The sequence below is a fragment of the Aythya marila genome, assembly GCF_965140915.1.
Source record: "Aythya marila genome assembly, chromosome: 14".
Taxonomy (NCBI): domain Eukaryota; kingdom Metazoa; phylum Chordata; class Aves; order Anseriformes; family Anatidae; genus Aythya; species Aythya marila.
In genome coordinates, this window is record NC_139055.1 from 4,454,894 (window position 1) to 4,469,519 (window position 14,626).

Here is a 14,626-nt window from a genome sequence, read left to right on the forward strand (position 1 = left end):
GGGTAAATCAGAAAACCAGTGGGACAGCAAGGAGCAAAATGATGAACCAGCCAACTGTGTGAAGAAATCTAATCCAGTTATGAAGTCACAGTACCTCCTCAGTAACCAATTGGTCAGGGATTTCAGATTTTTGGTTACATATACCCAGTATTTGCTGACACATTAAGGTTTGTACACCCAGGGAACCACTGCATTATCTTCCTTCTTTTTGTCCTTCAGCACTGAGTAATCCAAAGAGGGATAAGCATTTATTGTTATATTCTATATCAGCTTGCACTGGTAATTCACAAGTCGTAAGCTTACTGATGTTTAGTCATTACACTTTTGCCTGAACATGACATAGTTCTTCACGGTTTAATTAAGGATGGGTAATACCAGCCTCTATAGAGTGTAGTTAAAAGTGTAGCCTTATGGGGAGCCATGCCAAGGGACCTGTTTTCCCTGGGTCATACCTGTCATTGTGAAAAGAGATTCTGTAGCTAAAACTACTTCAGGCAGTTTCAGCCTGAGTACTTACTATTCCCCTTCGATCTTGCCAACTGCTGAGCCTTCTCTACTATATGAGGCAGAATCAGCATCAAACAGAGGGGAGGCAGAGGAACCTGCCAGCACAAGCAGAGATGAACAGCATGTTGCCAGTGAGAAATGTCAGCTTTTATTGCTGCTTCCTTAGCTGACCCTTTGTGAACAATTGTTCTGAAGAGCAAGATTTCTTTTTCCCAAGATGTTGCCCAAGTAATAACGTTTCCCAAGGAGGTGATGAGTCTGTCCTTAACCTCTGACTGTTAGACAGTAGGTTTTAGTAATATTTCCAAATGTCATTGATTTAAGAGAGAGATACATGTGTGTTTGGCACCTCTGATGCTCTGAGAGTTACTGACAAGCCAGAATTCTCTAAATCTCTGGTGTGCATTGGCTTAAATGCACTAATTACCTAAATTACCTTCTTTTGTGGAAATCCTTTGTGCAAAAAGGGCTTGATGAATGGCAATTAGATATTTAAAATTTGGTGAAACTTTTCGTGTCACTTCTTACCTTTCCCCATGATTAAAGGAATAATGCACTTACTGTGGCAATATCCTTCAACATCAGTACTCATGGGCTGAAATTCCTACTCTGTCTTGGATTTCATTTGTGGCTGCTATGACACCATATTGGTGTCATAGCACCACGTATTTAAAAGGAAGCCAGTAGTACCTCCATCCTTTTCCCTATGATGTACAGCCAAGTGTATCATAGGCTCTGTGGCTCATATTATAACTGCTACAAAATTTCAAACAGGAAGGTCAGCTTTAGTAACCCAGTTTGAAAAAGCTGTGTAGTAAGTCACTAATACATTAAATCAGTCCATCTGTCTGTCTCTGCTAGCAAAAGGGAAAATCTTCATTATTTTATTGCGTATCGTGTATTATTTTCTAGGACTCGCTGCTAAGGAGTGGAATTCAGTTTACAAGACAGCCCTTTCAGATGTTTGGTCTCTGTAAGATGCAAAATGGTGGTTTGTTTTTTCCACTGAAATTGAGGGAAGGTGTAGGCTTTCTTAGAGCTGTCACAAATGTGGGGCTAGCAAATATGTTCTAGTGATAACGGGAATGCAATGAAACCACTGGCCAGCAAGCACATACTGTTACAGTATTTAATTGAACACATACATCTTTATTTAGGCATCTGTCTGCTCCTTGATAGATAAATACGTCTAAAGTAAGATGTATTTTCACAGGGGACTTGTTATACAGCTATCAAAAAATTAGATATATTGTTTTTGTTGTTTCTTAAGGACTGCCCTTAGATAGGGGCTATGAGAGCTGTAAGTTGAGCATAACATCAGCTTGAGAGCTCTAGAATCAAAGACATTAAAGGCAGAAGGGAAAAAAGCCTGCTAGGACATCTAGTCCAGCTGCTTTGCTATGCAGAGTTATTCCCTATAGTAGATTAACCAATATTTCTTCCAGCCTTGTTTAATTGTGTGATGCAGTGGCATCTCCACTGGGAGGCTATTACTGAGCTTAATAGATGGGAAGCTTATCTGACATTCATCTTAAATTTCTTTCTTCCTTTTTTTAGTTTCATGCCATTAATGGTGCCATCCCTCTTATACTCTAAATAATCACTTGCTCTGTTTGATCCCTTTTCCAAAGATTAATGTAATGTTCTACCTTACTTGGAAAGCATCCAAACAGAAATTCTCCATTTTCCTTAATAGAAGTTCAATTCCTTCAGCCACCTGATTTGTGTTATTCCTTTCCATGCTCCCTCTGGTTTTTGTATCCTATTTACCTCCTGACCGTTCTACATACCAACTCAGGTAAGCAAGCTGCTCTGTGATGTACCATTTCTACAGTGTCTTTTTATTGAGTACGAAGTTACTTTATGTTAGACAGATGTGTTCCTTGTTTGTGCTGTTCCTGTTTGGTTTTGCGTTCTGCGGGTGTCCAATCAATTATATGTCTCGAGGTACATCTGAGACGTCTGTACTGCATGCAACAGTAATTTATTGTAGGTGATTGCTTAGGAGAGGATGTCTCTCTCCTAAGTTGAAGGTTTCCAGCTTTGAAAGCTGTACAGAAACCTAAAATTTTGTGATGGGTCAAAGCAATGATTTCATCTGATCTCTGAAAACTCAGCCTGTCAAGAAATACTGCTTGTACAGTTTTGATCACCTATGCAGAGAAAAGATACATAATTCTGTGTCACTGTTTAAAAAAGGATAAGTCACAGCATATATATGTTCAATGGAAATTCAGTAAATAGTAGTTTTACTTTGTTACATCTTTTAGAAATTCCATTTTATGACTTTTTTTTTTTTTAATACAGCACATGGTGTTAGATTTTGAGCTGAAATATCATAAATATCATTCTGTATTCAGGTCTCTTTGGGGTTTTGTTTGTTTTCTTTTTTTTTTTTTTTCTCTTTTTTTTTTCTACTTTGCAGTATGATTTCATGGAGCGCTTGGATGGGAAAGAGAAATGGAGTGTGGTGGAGTCCCCACGGGAACGTCGAAGTATTCAGACCCTCGTTCAGAATGAGGCTGTGTTTGTTCAGTACTTGGATGTGGGTTTGTGGCACCTGGCATTTTACAATGACGGCAAGGACAAAGAAGTGGTCTCTTTCAGTACAGTTATTTTGGGTAGGTATCACCACAAGCTGAACGTTTTTCCTCTTATTGATACCTTTCCGTGATTGAAGTCAAAATACAGTCTTCAGCATTCAGTCTTTTTGTCCATATGTTGTTACTCAATTGTTTCTTAACACTACTCTCAAAAAGTCTGTTAAAAGGGTTTTGATTTTAATTTCCTGATTTCTCTTCTAAGATTTTACCATTCCTATAGTTCTTGAGGTTAGTTCTGGGAAACAAGATGGTCAGATAAGTTCAGCCTGGACTGAAGCATTCCCCAGTTAATATTCCTCTCCCTTATCTCTGTCATTTTTATACCTATTTGCTTCTCCAGAGAACCTGCTTTACACCTGAGGGGAATAGTATCCAACAGGAGAGGTGCTTAGTCTTTGTGGAAAGACGGTACAAGAAACGGACACCTGTGCATGGGGTTGCTTGCAGTCACCCCAGAGATGACTTCATTCTGTTAATTAGCTATAAGCAGTCTTCCAGCTTGCTACTCACCTAATGGTGGGCCGTCATCTCAACATGATGGAACAAGAGCAGAAGAGCATCCAGTCTGTGATCTGAGAAGCCTGCAGTTTTGTTAGAATAGGGTTCCATTTAGTTGAAAGCCACGCTGAGCATGCTCTCCAATCTTAATCAGAAGATTTGTTAAAGTACTTGATGAGCTTTGGTGATTGTCTTGTCACAGTGGCATCAAAAACTACTAGATGGGCTACATGCTATTCCATCCTGGCTGCTTGGATTAAATGGCATTGCATTTTGTAAATCTGTAATTTCCATTAGTATAGAAAAAGAAAAATTCCAAAAATTCAAACTGAGTTTGTAAGTCTGATGAAAAATAATTGGAAGTCTTTTCCAGCCTTGCATGATTAATGTTTTAAAGCTTAATTCTTCTTTTACATCACTACAAAGTTTGTAGGCTTATGTCCTAAAGGGTGTAAGAGGATAGCCAATATCGTGTCACTAAGTATGGATATAATTGTTTCTGTTAACCTCAATTAAGGTGAGACACTGTTTTTTGTTTCCCTAGCTCATATGTGTTTTTGAGAGTTACTAGGCTCTGTGCCTATTTATGTATAGATTTGTGAATTAGTCCATAGAAGGCATTTTCTGCCTCTCCAAAAACATCAACATTTGAGCTTTTATCTTGGTATTCCCATACTGTGCTTCTTAGAAAATCATCAGGTATGATAAGGTGTCCTTAAAAGGGCTGCCCTGTCTACAGCTTTCAGGAGTTTCAAAGGTCTAATAGTCAGGTAGACTATATGATAGTGCAATAGTAGTAATTGGACTGAAATATAGAGAAAAATACAGTGTTTTATCCAGTTAAGAGGTTCTTCTACACACACCCAGTATCAGATATTTCCTAATCAAAGGATCTGAGAGAGCTGAAAGTTTTTCTGATGTGGGAGAGGAGAAAGAATAACACAAATGATGTTAACTCACAGGCAATAGTTAATTTACCATGGTTTGAATACAAAGAACATCCTTTTGTGAGCCGTGAAGCAAAATAATGAATAAATCTATAGACGCATTTCTTCATGAGATAAGTCGATATTTTTGACCATTTCACATCACAGTTTTTCTTTTCATTATTTACATGAATCATTTCAAGAGGCCAAGTGAATGGCATGTTTTAAAATTTTGCTGTAGGTTTTATTATTATTATTTACTTAGTGTTTGCAACTGTTAAATTAGATATGAAGTTGGGCTTGACTCCTTTTCCTCTTTTCAGTTTAATTGGACAGAAAAATACTCTGTATGGTGCTACTAGTTCCAAATCCAAAATTTATCTTCCATGTTCTGTAGATGCTATTTGTTGGTGTCTGGGACTGACAGAGTCATTTAGTTTAGGACCATAGGTCCTACAACAACAGGGAGTAACAGTGAGAAATTACAACATTACAATTATATTTTTCTTCCAATAATTCAGTGTTGAAAATATGTTCCTCTCAAATCCAGCAGCCTTCAAATAGAATAGAATTCTAAGCATTAATTTCAAAATTGGTGTTTCATTTCCACTTTATATCATGCAAAGTAGTACACTGTGTCAGCCAAATAATAACAGAAATTAGGGAAAAAAGCAAATAGCTTGGTACAGCTGAAATTTTATCATCAGGCTGGTGTGCTTATACTTCACAGACTATGGAAGTCTTCAGCATTTCAGTCAGTTACTTTAACTCCAGAGTTAAATGTTGCTCTCTGGTTTTACAGACCTCTTCATCCTTTTATACTTTTTTTTTTAAATTGGGGGGAGGGGGGATGGGGGGATAAATACTATTTGCCATAGCAAAAGAGCTACTCTTTGTCAGGTACAGCAGATGTTTCTGTCAACTTTCTTAATGAAGCTTTCAGTCTGTAGAAGAAAAAGTTACACTCCTTGGGATAATCAGTTCCACGTGGAAAAGTCATTGTGCAAGATCAAAGTCAAATTGCAAGAGGAAGATTGTCAACTTCCCTGTCGAAGCATTATGTTTTATACATAACATGAGTTCAAATATAGTTATAAAGGTCATAAGAAACAGTTTTGTCTACCTGTTTGAACAAAGGGTTTGGGTGTTATCAGTAGATTTGAGTGCTAATGTTGCTAGAAGGTTTGGTATATGACTTGTAGGCTATCACTACATCTCTACAGTTACTCGTGCTGCTAGAGATCTTGGTAACTTTCCACTTCACCTGAACTCTGTGGCATTAATAATATTAGCTGTTGTTCTTATAAACATTGAAGACAAAATTAAAGAAAAACTAGGCAAATAACTTGCAACCTAGGAGCCAACTAATATACCCGTGATGCTTGTATTTCAGATTCAGTGCAAGACTGTCCGCGCAATTGTCATGGGAATGGTGAATGTGTGTCTGGTGTCTGCCACTGTTTTCCAGGATTTCACGGAGCAGATTGTGCTAAAGGTATTGTTTTCTTTGTGTTTACAAATAACCACAGCGTGTGTTTGAGATGTATGGATCTACAGCACCTGCTAGTTAGCATGGGTCCAAGCTAGGTTCAAGTAGATCAATACTCTTTTTTTTCTTAGTTAAATATGATCAGGTGGAAATATTGCCACATTGCTGATGTGCTTGCCTAGCTACAACTTTTTTGTCAAATGTAGAAGGCAGAAGTGGCAGAAAAGATTTATTTTCTGTAAAAGTGGATGAATTATCAGTGCTTTCTGATAAGCATGAATTGGTCTGTAATAAAAGACTGATTATCTTGTTAATAGAGTGTAATATATATTCTGTCTTGGATAAGCCACGCTTCTAGTTCACAGTAGCTTTGTTGCATATGCAATTGCTCCTCACCAAAGGAAGTTCACCTTTTATTTAGGCAAGTAAGTAGGACTTGACAGAGTCTTAAAATATACCTTATATTGAGTTTTGATTGTAAATTTTAACTACTAAAACTCAGAGATTTGTGATTATCAAGGATTTCACAGAACTTCAAAAGACATCTGTGGATTGGCAGTATGTGTTTACAATTTTTTTCAGAGAGTTTGGGATAGCTGTCATACAGGGAAGATTCATAAAGGAAGACCTTTTTAGTTTATACAGTTAGTAGCACATATGGTGTCTAAAATCAATGACTTGCTTGAATTCCCAGATGTTCCTGAGCACAGTTATAACATTTTGCAATTTGTTTCCTTAGTTTATGTGAGGTTTAGGCCCCTTATAGTTATTACTTGTTTACAGTTGTTTTCCACAGGGATAGAGTTGTTAGTGTTCCAAGAGTATGGCATTTGAAAGCGGTTAAAATGCCTTGAAGGGCCTTAGAAGGGTGCTCATTTTTTCTTAGATCATGATCCAGTTCTGAGGACAGTTCATTGTGGCCCCACCTCTTTCAATGGTGTAGCAGGGTGGGACCCACCATACCTGTGCCTGGCTACCAAGTGCTCCTTGAATAGCTGCTAGACCCATACTGGAGAGTCATTTCTATTTTGTATCTCTGTATTTGGCTCCTAGAAGTGTCCCAGTAGGGTAAAAAATAAAGAGATCCCAAGGGCCATGGGAAGTTAATGTTATTTCAGCACTAGCCCTACTCAATTGAAAGACTGCTTCAAATAAAGAGTGCATGTTGTTTGATTACATGAGAAATTATGATGGTTGGCAAATATATAGAGAAGACATCTGTATATCACAAAGGAAATGGTGTGATAATGTGTGCTATAAATACACACTGACAGCTATATGCATTTCTGTGGTGTTAACCTGTGAAAGTATGCATGTAATGACTGTGTGCTTCACTGCCACTCTTTACACATACATGGCCATTAAATCAGCTCATTTGCATTTTGAGTTGTGGAGCAATCCTGCATTGTGTACTGAACCTCTGTGTAACGCTGTATTCTGTCTTTGTGCTAGGAGATAGTCTGTTCAGGCTACATCAGATACCTTTTAATAGGGTACTTGTCAAACTCTGTCAGGCTTCTAACAGCCCCTGAGAAATTTCCCTCTGCTTCCTGCCTTGTCCTTTGTATGTTGTCTCTCTACCCTCAAAAGTAGGTTTTGTGGAAGCTTCTTTCACCTGTCTTACCGTTTCTTTGTCAAACATCATAGTATTTCTAAAGAACAAAGAAGCTTGAAAAACTACATAAAATGATAAAATGGGTATATTGGCAGAATTCTCATGTATATATACAAGCACAGAGCTGCACATCTTAGACACTGTAAGGCATACCCAGAAGCATGGGGCTGAGTTAGTGTGTAAAGGCAGTGTGCCTCACCAATGTCATGGGCACTGTTACCCATGGCCACAGGTTTTTCAGCTTACTTGAATGCTGATTACATGTGAGAGCAGTTTCAGGAGATAGCAATCAAAATTGGGGATTGAAAGAATGATAAAACACAATAAAATGAGATAGAAATTAAATCTATTCCAGCATATTAGATGTTTGGACTCATGTACTATATATTTACTGTAATGTTAAGTTTCTATTTAAACTGTCACATGTATGGAAAGATAATTATTTTTCTTTCCATCTGATTTTTTTTTATTATTATTTCCCTAGCAACACATCTTTCAATACCTCAGTTCTCCACTGTAAAATAATGCAAGGCAAGATTCAAATAGGGAAATGCAGAGAAGAAGTGAGCAAGCTCCTCACATATCTCACAGAACTTGATTCATGCAGTAACAGAGTAGCCTGAGAACTTCATGCTGGGTAAAACCCAAGTTTGAGAGATGTGAGGTGTGATCCTTTGTACTATTAAATCACTGTTTGCAAGGATGATTTTGAGGGTATCAGAGGCAGTGAATCTTGAGGGGAATCATCTGCTCACTTCACAGACAGTGCACAGGTACTCCAGTGCATGGGTACTCCTTCTGTTACTTTACTTGATCCATGTAGTTCTGAAAGCTTAAAATGAAGGAAATATATGAGAGAGCACAGATTGGGCTTGAGATCCATTAGCTCCAGGAAAGTACCATGAAAATGATTAGAAAGCGCTGAACTTTTGGCCCAACGCATGGGCTAAAATACACTTTCATGCCTTGATTGAACTAGAGGACATTTCACCCTGCCAAACGCTCCCGCCAAATACTTGGAGCTTTAATTCTCACCCTTATCTGTGGAAACAAGTTATTCTCAGGTAGCCAGTCTCAACAGATTTACTTCATTCTTGCTCAGACAGGATTCACTTTGAAATCATGTGGAGTTTAACCTAATTAAGAATTTCATCTAACACACAAGAAAGGTAATACGTTTTAATCTCATGTGGTTAAAATATGGCATTTAAAGAAAAGGAAAATCTCATAATCAAAAGATAACTCTATGGGTAGAGATGTATCCTGATAAAGAAAGAGTGCATGGTTAAAGTCAGTGGAAAATTTGCTTGGAATTGAACTGCACTGTGAGTAACCTCCTGTGCAGAAATAGCTATAGAAGTCATTGATAAGAAGGGATGCTAAGACCAAGGATTGATTAAAGAATCAGGCTTGCAGCTATGATTGTTAGTTTTGTGTTGCCACTTTTTTATATACATCTCTGTTTTTCTGTGACTTCCATGACATACCCACACAAGTATATCAAGATGTCCTTCTTAGTGTTCCCAGTGTTTATGTCTGGTAATATTTTGGTCTTGTAATTGCGCAGTCTTGTGGTAAATCTGCAGGCAGGAATCCTTCATATCCTGCTTTTCACCATTTGTAGAGTTCAGTGTTGCAATGAGTTGGGTTCCCAGAAGTGACTCAGATTTGGCTGTAATTTGATTTCATCTCATGGTATTTTGGAGGGCATGTAACTCTTCCCTTCCATTAACAAAAAGACTTCCAAAGACACTAGCATATACTCTTTTGAAAATGTGCTCAGAGCCACTTTTGATTTTGTATTTTAAAATACTAGTTTTGCATCATAACCATATTTAGCAAAACTGAAAAGGTGAAACAATGTACCATGGCATGGGATTTCTCTGTTGATACAATGAGCATAGCCTGTTAAGAAATGGTGTCTGATTTGTAAAAGAAGGAAAAATATGAGTTAAATAGCTTGTCAGTTGCCATTTAGCAGATACTGTTAGTTAATTATGTGATGCAAAAAGAAACATGTTTAATATTTTAATCTAAATAGATTCAAGGCTTTTAGATTTTTGAAACCTTGTTTGATCAGTTGACTCTTTAATCTTCTTTTAACTCTAATGATTCAGATTTATGTTATACTCAGTTTCTTTTCCTGTTCTCCTTGTGTGGGTTTTTCATTATTTTATTTTCATTCTGTTTGTTTTTGGCTTACTGGCAAAGGACGGCGCCACTTTAATAAGTATAAAAAGAAGGGTAGGTTTTTAAAATTTCTTTTTATTTCTTTTGCAACATCTATTTAGTTTGAAATAGTTGCTAAGCTGTAAAGTGTAGTCTTTTTTAAAATTTATTTTAATGGATTTGCTGTTTCTGATGATTGCCCACACCATGATAAGAGTTCCCACTATTGTCATCTTCTTTGTTATGTGTGTACTGTTAATCTCTGTATAAAAATATTAAAAGTCTTCAATTATTAGGTAAGTAAGGTATAATTGTTAGAAAAAGCAATGTTTTCTTCCTCTCAGCTGCTACAGCAGAATTTTCTCATGCAAATTTCAGTTGTTTGAAACTGTTTTTGCTTGAGGTTATTCAGAGCCTTACTGCTTGGGCGATAAAATCCTTAAGTGCATAAAGGATTTTTATTTTTTTTAGTGAATACGCTGCTTGAAACTATTCTTAGTACCATGTCCAGAATGAATGTCCGGTGCCATGAGGTTCTGGAAGAGCTCACAGTGGGGAAAACATGAACTGCAGAGTGCATTTTTCTGAATAATTCCATACTCGGATCATTGTTGCAGAGCACGCGGCAGACACATGCTGATAATGTGTAGCAGGCAGTATTTTCTCTCTGTGTTTAAGGGAAACAGTATTTGTCTTCATCACTTGGCTAGAAATTATAGGAGCTGAAAATAGTGCAAGAAAGCAGAAGGTCACTGGACTTTGAAGGGAAAGGTGAGAGCTTGTCTTGCATAGCCCCTCTGGTTTGCCTGTCCTGCACATGGCCTGACAGAAAATGTGGGACCCCTGGTCAGGCAGTACGTCGGGCCCTCAGGGCGAATGGGGGTGCATTATTCAAGGGAACCACTGCAAAGTTTTGGAATAAAAGATCATAGACAAGAAAGGTAGGTTGGATTAAATGTGATGGTACCCATAAGGTTTGGTTTATCAGAGAAAAGAGGGAGAGGAACAGTCATGTATGAAGAATGCCATTTTGCTTCACAGAAGTGTTTATGCATAGATTGTGCTACTCCTTCAAACTAATCTATCGTGGTTAGTGTTATAAAAGCAATAGATTAAAGTAGTGTCTACCTCCAAGAATTTACCACGTCAATGCAAGTTAAAAGGGAATAAATGGGAACTAATTGACATAGGTGGAGATACAAGGAAACAAATGGTGTAGGTGGTGTTATAAACATAAGAGCATTGTAACTGTTGTTAGTTTGGGGAAATGCTGTGGTAAAAAAGGGACTTTTAAAGGGTGGTAACGGGTCAAGTACCTAATATCATGAGGTGATCCAGGGAAGATGGTGCCTTCAAAGGAGGCAGAGCATAGGAAAGAGCTGTTTTGAGCTTTAGCTTTCAAAATGAGTGGTGGCAATATTGTAGGTCCCAAAGAGGTGGAAGTCAGATTCTAGCAGCGAGCAGTCTGGGGCGAAACAAACCTACAGACAAAGCTGGGACATGGCATTTCTGTTCCTGTGATAAGAGGAAAAACCTGGAACAGGACTGGGAAAGAGGAGTCACAGGGCTAAAGGCTAAATTAATGGGGTTTATGCAGCAGTGTTAAACACAGACATGAGTGTAGAAGACTGAATTTATCCATAATGGAGAAAAAGATTTTTGTTTGATGTGGATTTTATTTGCTGAAAGCTAAGGCCAAAATTCTGACAAACAGATACGATGCAGATGAAATCTGTAGGACTTTGTCAAAATTTGGCTGTGAGGCAAGGGAACCGATGAATCAAAAATAACACCCAGATTATGAACCTGAGCGGCATGGAGAATCGAATGATGGTACTGTCCGCTGTGACAGACTGAGTGCAGGGGAGGGCAGAGAAGTAGTCGGTTAGAGAGAAAACAGAAATTAGAGAAATAACTTTATTGGCAAACATTCCTTGTGTTCATAATCCTAGCGTGTCTCTTCACTTGCATGGCACAAGTAAAAAATAAATAAACAATGAATTGTTCTTTTCTTTGGAAATAATGCCTGCATGACTTGTCACCCACACATACCTCGCATCATTTCTTGCGGCTGACAAAATCCAAATTGTTCAGCTTCTTTCTCAGTATCTGTTTCTGGGTGGGTTAGTTTTTGTTTTCTCTGTGTGTGTCTGTGTATGCCAACTTACGGATGTGCTGCTGCTGCAGCAGCTCTGGCCTGTCACTCACATCTCCCCCTCACAGTGGGTGGAGGCATCATTTTGATGCTGAGACAAGGCTGTCTTTGGCACTGTTCCTCTCCAGCAATTCCCACCTCTTTGGCTCAGTACCTTAAAATGCCTTTGTTATAAATTTCCTTATCCTTTTCCCAGTCTCACCTTTTATTAGCAGACATTTTTCATTTCAGGCATACTGATTATGTTCTTGGTTGCCTTCCAATGAGTTCTGTGTAGAGGGCAGTGCTTGTCCTGTATGCCCTCAGTTTCATAGTTTTACATAACCACAATATGCTCTGAGAAGAGGTGTGTGCAGTTAACTGTGCCTAAAAGAATTACAGAATAAATAAATAGACACAACCTTTTTTGACAATGATTGACAGTCATTGCCATCTATCAGCTGCTAGCTTGCCTGCATGAAATGGTATGGTAGCTTCGATCCAGGTTCAGGCAGACAAGTGGAGCCAGCACAAAATCCACCACTCTGACACTTTCTAATTGGCAATTTAAACAGGAGCAACAAATAGAAAGGGTCCCAGGCTGAATCCTTTGTGATGGTGATGGTCGTGACTCCAAAAAGGGTTTGAGGTATTTCATTAGTTTTTAAGAACGTGTATCTGTCCCTCCTATAGTACTTTTAGTTTAAATGTGAGGCTTAGCAAATGTTTGCTATAAATTTGATATACAGTAGCAGAATGGCTACAGAAGTACACAGATTGCTCCCTGTGTAGGGCTAGGAAGTGCTGCTTTGTATCCTTTGCATCCTTTGTGAGGGAATGTTAAGAAAGTGGAAATAGGAATCAAAAGATACTTTTATCTTAGGAATATTACAGAAAACAGAGTTTTCAAAAAAAAAAATGCATTTTTTTAACATGCAAAATATTAACTTCTCATTGTTCTGAAAGCTTTTATGGCTTCTGCTGAATCCAGCCTTGAATTTTGCATTACTAAGATTTTATCTGGAGAAGAGCTGGTCCCAAATCATTTCAAGTTGGGATGCTCCAGTTGTTTAGAAGTACATTCTTTTTCTGTTTGTTATAGCTTTGCAGGGCAGTCAAAATGCTTTAAAAATTGTTAAGATACTTATTTAATGTTGTTTAATATACCCAGTACCTGCATCTAATATAGAGAATTTATTACCATTTATATTCCATATTAAACTGCCAGTATTTATATCACCAAATTTGTGCTGGTGTACTGTATTGCCCTTTTATATCTTTGTAAATTCACATTGCAATAAATGAACTTCACATTTTATATGGGCCTGCTTTCCAATGAAGTTGCAGGATGTTGTCACAGTTGAGAGGGTAGACTGACTTCCATAGGAGAAAATACCAGAGAGCAAGGTAAAAGGATGAAAAAAAGAATAAGGAACGCTGAGGAATTCAGTAGTGAAGAAGGTAGGAAATAACTCAGGTTGCTAATGTCACTTCTGGACAAAATACAATAGGAAAATAGTTTAAAAGCGTGCATCCAAGTAATTATGACTCTGATTTCAGTGAGTGCTAATGCTTCTTTATATGATCACTCATTACCCAACTTGTAGAAATTCAGAGGCCAAAGACAGAGCTACAAGCGATATTGTAGCCAAGGCCTAAAATCTGGAACCAAGTTTTATTGGCTTAGTATGATAATGAAGTTTGTATTGCCCATGTCCACTATTGAAACTGTATGGGAACACAGTAAAATCCTGTTAATGAATTTTCTTTCAGAAGCGTTATAATAATATTTTCATATTTATTAAAAGCTAGGTATGTTCATTTGATCTCTCACTGTGGCTTTCAAAACCCACTCTATTATCGGCTGCTTCACTTTATCTTTCTTGCTTTCTTATACATGTGCAGCAACAGCACATCTATCTGCGCAAATATTTTCTGTTTCAATCATATTCCAATAAATAGAATATTTCAAAAGGCTCCCAGAGCAGCAAGGAGGTGCACAAGCATACAAATACACGCAGAACACATACCATTGTGAAGCTTAGTTTCCAGCAAGCCAAAAATCTTTCTTCTAATCCTGTACTACTTCCATTAGAGGCTAAGAATCTCTATGCTCTGACCATGCCTGGCTGAGCTGAGCTGTGCTCATGAAGATGTATGCTTCGTAATTTGTTTTTGTGTTTAATTGGTTAGCTTATTTGATTGTGTTGCAATCTACCTTTTGTTTTAAGATCGTTTTGTCTCCATGGACTTGTATTGATATTTGTTTATTTCATTAAGTTTGAAGAGTTTGTCTTTGCACTTGTGTTGGCATCATCTTGGAGTCCTTTTGATAACAGTAAATGTCATTGAAGCAGCTACAATCAAGTAGTATTGCAAATCACATTATGGAAATACAGCTGTTAGGAGATGCTTATGTACTCTCTGTCCCTGAAGAACAGACATGGCCCTGAGTCACAGCTTCCAATTCCAGCTTGCATGACTTTGGGGTATGTTCATATCTGTATTGTATCCAGACTTGAACCTGTAATTTAGATCTTTTCCTATATTTAGACCCTGTTGGGGTGAGATGGAGTTCAGTTAGCTGTCATCCCCATTTGCTTTCTCAAATAAATGAATAAAGTTTCTAACTCAGATGTAGCAAAATACTTAAATATCTGCAGCCAATATAGAGCTATGTAATTA

The 14,626-nt window shown here is 37.8% G+C and overlaps 1 protein-coding gene across 1 annotated transcript in view; it reads left to right on the plus strand.

The window, feature by feature from the left end:
* TENM2 (teneurin transmembrane protein 2) overlaps window positions 1-14,626 on the plus strand; it is a 782,568-nt gene that overhangs the window by 671,272 nt on the left and 96,670 nt on the right. The window contains exons 13-14 of the mRNA XM_082771651.1: window positions 2,933-3,128; window positions 5,928-6,029. Coding sequence (XP_082627777.1) covers window positions 2,933-3,128; window positions 5,928-6,029 — 298 coding nt within the window. The remainder of the gene's footprint in view (window positions 1-2,932; window positions 3,129-5,927; window positions 6,030-14,626) is intronic.